This window comes from Geospiza fortis, unplaced genomic scaffold (assembly GCF_000277835.1).
Source record: "Geospiza fortis unplaced genomic scaffold, GeoFor_1.0 scaffold98, whole genome shotgun sequence".
In the NCBI taxonomy this organism is placed as follows: domain Eukaryota; kingdom Metazoa; phylum Chordata; class Aves; order Passeriformes; family Thraupidae; genus Geospiza; species Geospiza fortis.
This window is the reverse complement of record NW_005054306.1, coordinates 12865903-12874005: the sequence shown is the minus strand read 5'-3', so window position 1 is coordinate 12874005 and position 8103 is coordinate 12865903. Positions and strand designations below refer to the sequence as shown.

The following is an 8103-nucleotide window of genomic DNA, read 5'->3' as shown; positions in this document are numbered from 1 at the left end:
AATTATTGAAAGAGGTGTGGAAGTATCAGAACTGATACGCAACGGAAAACCTATCAAACGTCTTGATCATCCTTCAAAATGTGATAGGATGGAAAAATGCAAGTCTGTTGTGGAAAAATTTCTTTGCCTAGACCTTGACGATCCCCAGGTGGACTTGGAAGAGTTCATGTCTAAAGAGGTGTTGCCTTCTGCAGCCTCAGTCCTGTAGCCAGGGTATGTGTAAATACATAGACTGCGTCATACCTACCATGGAGAGTCTGGGACTTTAAAGAATGATCACTATGACATTACACCACACAGGACATTTAGCTTGTAACAAACTGTCTGTACTTATATCCTTCCTTCTTCTTCTTCTTGCTTAAACCGAGTACTTACATATCCCTGCAATATGGTGCATCATATGAGTGTATGAAGAGGAAGAATTTTAAGAACATCTTACAGCTGTTGGGTCACTCTGTTTGCATTTTCTGTCCCTGTTACTGGAACCTCAGATTAAAAAAATATGCTGCAGAAAAATCACAACACATTTCTACTGGTCTTAGAAGACTATTAAAGGAACGTGTTTATTGTTTCATATTGTGCCAAAGTGATGGTTTCAGCCATTTTAGGATCACCATAAAAGATTCCAAATAAATATGTGGCTCAGACTCTTGTGCCAACAATTAACAGTTGTCCTAATACAAACCACTGATATAGAGGCTGGCATAAGTGGCAATGCAGAGGGATTTAGTGGCTTTGTGGCTTTTCTTATACCAGCTTTTATTTCCAAATGGCAGAGATCCCAGGGGTTAGTTATAAAAAGAATGCTGGTGGTCAGATTCAGTGGGGACTGATAAATAGCAGTACCTTAGTTTTACTGAGAACTGTTCTTTTCTCTAAGGTTCTGTATGATACAGATGTATCATGCATATTATGTGTCTGTGGGTATAAAGTCAAAATTACAAACCTAGGAATTGAAACAAGAACTTCACATATTCTATTCTATTTTCAATTATTAACATTTGAGGATTAGTGTCACAAAGGGAGGATTCCCTTTCACTTCTCTTGTCATGTAAAGGATCTTTACTGAACACAGTATTTTATGTATGCATATGCAAGAAAAATTCATTAACAAATTAATGATGCAAGAGCCATATCTAAACACTATCAAAGCAATAACCTTTCCTGCAGCCAGGCAAGTGCCTGAGATTCCTCATGTAAATAAGACAGAGGAGACATTAGATAGCTTATTGTCTGCCAAAACTTGCTCTAACCACTTACATTATGGCAAATAAAAGATACACTACATCACTCATCTATATGTCATTTCAAGAAGCCAAAAATATTAATGTCACATAAACTGAGAGAAAATTTACATTTTAAAAAAATTAAATCCCTTGATAATTATCAGTATTGAACATGTTATCTGGTTATCTGGCTGAAGATAGCAAAAAGATGAATATCAGCGTACATCAAAAAGATCTGAAATTTGAGACACTGCTTTGGGTTTGTTTCAGTGTGGAATTTCCTCCTTGATGATAAAGGAAACTATTACCAAATAAGTACCTTATGCTATTTCTGTATGAAACTGGAAAGTGACAGAAGTTTAACATACTTTACATTAAAAAATACAGTAACAACTTACTGAATTGTGCATTTAATGCTATTTCCAGTGCAATCACAATAACACTGTCTGCATAATATCTGGTATCATTATGATGTTACCATTGAAGTGAATGGCAACAGTGAATCAGGCCTTGAACAATACTCAGAAGTGTTGCAAATACAACTATTTTTCCAATAATATATTCTCTTTTACTGACTATACATTCAGCATTGTAAAGATACACCATACAAAGGAATATAATATACAAAAGAGTCATGATTTATAATTTCAGCATTTTTTGTTGTCAACCACTGTCTAGGCTAGGGATATACTCTGCACTAATTAAGCAGATGCCATCAGAGCAATTTAGCTGTCAGTCATCTTCTACCTATGAAATTCATTTCACAGCATTTGCAGTTCTGGCAGTACTGGGTATCAAAGGGCCTTCAAACATTATAGAGCATTTATGAAGTGCCTCACAACACACCCTGAAATAAATAGGAATCTGGACAAATGGAAAACACAGGGTGTTGCGGTGTGACCACTTTTCTGTTCTTAGTTATGTTCTGTGTAAGTTTATTATGCAAGTTGTATTTTAATGTTCTTGTTATATTCAGTTAGTATGTTCGGTTTGCCCCTGTTCAGTTATTAAAATGGTTCTGCCTAGGGCTCCCTTCCCGCCTTTCCCCTCACAGTTAACTGTCAATCCTTTGCCCCCTCCCTAGTTGTCTAGGCAACTTCTGCCACTCCCCATGTCGATCATTTGTTCCCTCCTTCGTCACTACAGTTTCTCTGTAACCCCTCCTATGTTTCCCTAGCAACTGCCATGTCCGTCACTCTCTGCCCACACCCTTTCCCTAGAACCTTCCACTCAGGGCAAGGAGTGATTGGACCAGAAATTGTTTCCCCTCCCCAACTAGTCCCCCATTCGTTGTTCTGTTCTGCCAGTCATTGTTTTCTGTACGTTTATTTGCCCGAGGACGAGTTGTTCCTCCCCTCGGGAACCCTTTATAATCTCTGTTCACCCTGCCCCTCAGGGCAGTTGCCTGCAGCCTTTCTCCCTTTCCAATAAAATCCCTTCCTACTGCGGACAACTGTCTCGCTTCTGGATCTTCCTTACGCGCTCGCTGGAGTCTGTTCCTGCTCATTGGCCAAGGGTGAAGCCTCTCTGCCCCTGCCGCAGTCAGGTCGCCCTAGGTAGCAGCACGCCAGAGCCTGTCTCCCACTTGGAGCCGCTGCTCCGTGGCAACGCTGCTACCACGCCAGGCTGCTAGCATGTGTTAGAGCTAGCCAGAGCTCAAGGATCTGCACACCAGCAACAGGGCTTATGACTGACTGGTGGCAACTTAGGAGGTGAGTGAGGGAAGCAGGAACAGAAACATTATCTTCAAATGCAAAACTCCAGTTGCTTCTTTTATTGTGCTTCATTAGGTGCTTTGCATAGAAGATAACGCTACTAACCCAGGATTCTTCTCATTCAAATAATTCTGGAAATAGCTGAACATGAGCAAGTAAATTATATCATTTTGTCTCCTCCAACAAGGACACCTAGGAGCACACTATACCTCCTGTTTTTGGGGAAGTGTTCAGTGGCACATCTAATCTGAGAAATGTCCGACTATGCATGAAGAACAAGTTGGTCCCACTTCTGAGTAGGTAAATAAGTCCTTTAATTTGAGAAGCTGAAGGGGATACAGTAAACCGCATAGTTCTTTCCTAATCCACTTTATTTCACACTTCCATCCTTTATTAATATCTGTTTCCAAGTTTTTAGATTTACCATTGTTAGCTTAATGATGTGCCTTCAAAGTGAAAACCTGATTTCATGAGATCTTTACTAGTTCTGAATTCTCAAACTCTTTGCTTTGTAAATACAATTTTTAACTCTGGAAAAGTTAAAATCTCTACAGAATATATAAATTTCAAAACTGCTACAGTTATATTAAGGTTTAAAAAACAGATTTTTTTCCCCCCAAAATAAAACTTTGGTGGAATTTGGATGTCATTGAGAGGAGGGTGACTTAACAGAATATTGTTGCAAATAAGGAAGCTTACATTTAAAAAATAAATCAATATAGTTACACAGCGCTACAGCTGAGAACTATACTCAACCACTTCAGTACTATTTGCTCTTTTATAAGCTTGCTCATGTAACCCTCATCCACTTCCCTTTTCTTCCTTTTCATATTGTTCTAAAATCTGAAAATACAATTAGACATCGTATTTAAATGTACTGACAAATAATTATTCCTTTTTGTGATACATATTTTTATTTACTGTTTTCTGTAAATGCATTAAACTGTCTAACTAAATGCAGGAATACAATGAAAGAAAAAAATATAGTAAAGACTGATGCTTATGCCTCACACTGAATTGACAGAGAAAAATGTACAGATTTTTAATACGTAGTATCCTTCTATGCAGTAGATCATATGCATTATCCAGCATTATGGAGGGCTCAGGAAGATGATTTGGAATGACATTGACCTGGTTCTGTCAGCAGCAGTGAATATCAGAACACAGAAAGGATGTATCCTGGCTAATATGTCATGGAAGGTAGATAAATGTAAATGAAACAACCAACCAGCCAAAAACCAGAAAAAATACAGAATAGCAAAAATCCCACCCTGATTGTCTCAGATCTTTTAACCAGTTAAATCATTGAACAGCTGATATTCTAGAAGATCTGTGGATTTTTTAAATTAGCATTTTAAAAACTCAACTGTCATTTCAAGCAAAAGCTTCTGTGAGTTTAAAAATTTCATATCTATCATATACCACCTGCATCCTATGGCTAAGTCTTTGTTTCTATTTTAGAACAAGTACACATACCCTCAAATTTTCTTGATGTATCTCAAATCTCGCTACCTTCTTTCTACTTACTTCAAAACACTACTTAATTAAAACGTGCACCTTCAGCATTTTTAGAGATATTTCTAATTAAACTTTAAAGTTTAATTATTAACTTCAACCCACTATTAAGGAAAAATCAACTTAAAAGATTAGTTTTATGTACTTTAATTCTTATGTAAAATATTTTTTCTGAAAATTATTTTCCAGTCAATGTTAAAGAATCACATAAAACATTCTATACAATGTCAGTAAAAAATGTAGAGACATATACCTTGTGTTAAATAATAACAGGTACTACAGTTAAATTAATATGAAATTTTAAAAAAGATACACTAGTATTGCTTCTATGTATTTTAATGACAGTTATATCCTATTTTCATGTATTTGTGTATTTTGTAAAAAAAAAACCATAATAAATGGGCAAGAAATAACTGCCTGCCAGAGAGAATATAGAAGATATATTAAATTATATACATGTATTAATACAGTTTTTCCTCATTACTCTGAAATTCACCAAAGCACATTCAATGGGGAACTAACTGCCTACTATGCATATCCAAACAGAAATTCTACTGTTTATTTGCTCATTTTCTCCTATACAGTAACAAAACTCAGCAAACACACTGCCTGCATACAATCTACCCCCTGATGGGAGTTCTGCAACTCTGAAGAAGTACTTTTATCCTTTGGTCTTGCCTAATTTCCCAAGAGAAAACAGACCATGATATTACTGCACTGAGAATATCAAGAGTGATAAATTAAGTACAGGACTGCTTCTACAGTAGAGACATTAATTATTTCTTTAAAAGCATAAAAGTCTTACCTCTTCAGCTGGTTACAAAGTAGCAAATATGATGCTACAGCATTAACAATAGTGTCCATCTCCAAATTAAAAATTACTAGATTGCTACTTTCTAGATTGCTTCTGAACTATGTGAAATGTGAGCTCACCTGCTTACGTAGCTCTGTTGATTTTGACAACTTCATGAAGGTCAGATGTGGTTTAAAAGCTCTTTCTTCTCCTGTCATGATCCCCTTTTCTTGAAATATCTTTTTCATAGTTTCTGACAGGAGGAGAAAATTGCATAAATACATAAATTACATAATATAATGCTTAAAATGTGCTTTCAAATGTAATTTTAGTCACGGGTCCTTTACGTGAAAGAAACAAGATGATGAGTACTAAAAGGCAGGAACACTTCTACTTAATTTTAAATGTACATATTATTTCTTCAGAGCTTTACATTATTTCATGTGAACATGGATATAATATTTCATGTGAAATATCTGAAGCACTGTTCAGGAGTCACTCTCACTAGAAGTGTGGGAAACTTCAGGAAAACTCTGAGTGTGTAACAGAATTGTCAACTCAAAACCAGTATTCTATGGTAATTCTATTATCTCTATCTGTGTAATCTCCCACTCAGACCAAAGGAAACTCGGAAGTGAAAGCTCTAAGTTTCGGCACTGGATTTACATGCCAGCATTAGAGAACATATTAGGTGTGCTGATGATTTTTGCTTGGCTTTTAAGCTTCACTGTTGCCTTCTGAGCTAATTTCCTTCTTTTAATGTACTTTTTCCTACTTTTATCTGTTTGAAGTCTAGGCCAAAACAACTCAACAATACTGACCTAGTTTACTATTTTTCAACTCATCTGCCCAATGTAATGTTTAATGTCTTGGAAATAAATTTCAGTGCGACTTCTGAATTATGTTCCATGGTTTTATTTAGATTAAACATGAAAAACTTCTGTTTGAAAAAATGTTTTGATAAAATTGAAAAAATCTATGGTAAAAATAATACTGGGAAATAGAGTATTTCTGTATCTGAAAAACAGAAAACTGCAAAATCTTAAGCTTTTTATTTTTTTGCAAGTACAACTTCCAGTTTTTCACCAGGTGTAGATCTAGCTCACTCAAACAATCAAACTAAAATCAAAATAGGGGGAAAATAATCAATCTTATCACATAGATTTAATCAGCCCCTAACAAAACAATGTATGTTCATTTAAATATATTATTTTTTTGCCTGATAGTTCAACAGTCCTTTTTCTGATACCTGGAAGAAACAGAATCACATCGGGAAGCAAACAACACAAGTACAGCTGACCTACTTGTATTATTTTAAATTTTGTCTCTCGGAGACATTTCTAAATTTACACTAAATCCCCACTGAGCTTTCTGGCTCCTGTATCTATTCTCTGAACATCACAATTTGGGGACCCACTGACTTTGATGTTCCAGCAAAGGTAAATCTTATCAGAACCAGGTTTACATTACCATGTGATGTTCTGACTCAGTCTTGTGCATAGCAGTCTTTTTTTTCCCCTCTGAAAACTCCATTTTTTTCTGCCATCACATCTTAGACCATGCAGTCTTATCTGACACTCTGCAATTAGGATCTGTGCTGATGAAGATTTGCACCTCTCCAAGTGTCCCCTCCTAACTCTGGGAAGAACTTAGTATCAGAGCAGAGGTTTGCCAATGTGCCTCTGATCCAGGGATGAACCCAGGGATGTCAGCAGGGCAGACCAATCACGCAGTGCTGTGACTGTGTGGGAATTGGGTGGGACAGCTAGGCACCTGCACTTTACCCTGCTAAACAGAACCACCGGCCTGCCTGTCTCTGTTCTGTGCGAAATAGCTTTGTTTGGTAACTGTTCAATGTATCTCCAAAATCCTCTTTCATACCTGGCAATTCCAACCAAGAAAAAACAATGAAAACCTTGGTCAGAAGAGAAAGGCAAGAAGAGAGAGAGACTGCAGTTTTAACGTAACATTTATGGATGTGTAGGTGTATGTCTACACATGTTCTCAGGGGCATCATATTTCTCACACAGTTTGTCATGGCACAGACATATTAAACATCACAGGCTCAAGACATTGGGCTTGCTGGGACTACAGATAGCCCCAGTTTTGTGGAATTTAACATGTACAAGAAGTGCAACATTTTACTGGTTAAGGTAACTTATGAACATAATTAACACAAGGTTTCCTTCTTCAAAAATAATGAAAAATAGAATGAAATCTGACTAAGTGGAGGGAAAAAAAAAGAAAGAGAAATGTTTTCCTGAGAGTTCAGGAAGGTTACAAGATAATGTAGTGCTATTGATATCCATGAAGCTCTTTGAAGAAGTGGGTACAAAAAGGGATTTAAAAGAAACTGGAAAGGACACATGGATGCTGCAGGCAAGAGAAAGTTCTAGGCTTGTGAGACAGTATAAAAGTGGATTTGTTGACTGGCAAATACACAAAAGTTAAAGTTTATGATGGAGATTATCTAAACTAAAAGAAATTAGAGGCCAGTGATGAGAAAAATAGACAGACAATGCCCAGGCATCTTGACAAATGAGTATCCTCCATCTTTCCTCCAGACGTTATCATTACTACTTAGACTGAAAAATCAAACAAAATCTATGTTTGATTTTATTAGCCTCAGGCTGACTGATGTTTGCAGCTTCAAAGTATACCCTAGAAATGTTAAAGCTATTTTTACAAGCTCAATGACTTCCTGGAACAAATTTTTGGACAGCTTTTAGACTGCCTTTCATACAGTTTGAAGTACTCTGTAATATCATTTTGTACCTCATTTTTATAATGTCAAAATTACTGAATGTCATCTGCCTCTTACACTGGATGCAGCTGAATCCATTAGACAACTCTT

The 8103-nt window shown here is 36.5% G+C and overlaps 2 protein-coding genes across 4 annotated transcripts in view; one reads left to right on the top strand and one right to left on the bottom strand.

The window, feature by feature from the left end:
- The window catches only part of MSH5 (mutS homolog 5), a 2418-nt gene extending 2210 nt beyond the window's left edge, over positions 1 to 208 (top strand). Inside the window, exon 1 of the mRNA XM_031066678.1 lies at positions 1 to 208. This exon is cut by the window's left edge and continues 2210 nt beyond it. Within this exon, the coding sequence (XP_030922538.1) occupies positions 1 to 208 (208 nt within the window).
- AKAP7 (A-kinase anchoring protein 7) overlaps positions 1 to 8103 on the bottom strand; it is a 76908-nt gene that overhangs the window by 54510 nt on the left and 14295 nt on the right. For all 3 annotated transcript variants that reach the window (XR_004083001.1, XM_014312074.1, XM_031066679.1), the window contains exon 5: positions 5390 to 5502. Coding sequence is in view for 2 of the 3 variants with exons in the window: in XM_014312074.1 (XP_014167549.1) it covers positions 5390 to 5502 (113 nt within the window). In the remaining variant the exon portion in view is untranslated. The remainder of the gene's footprint in view (positions 1 to 5389; positions 5503 to 8103) is intronic.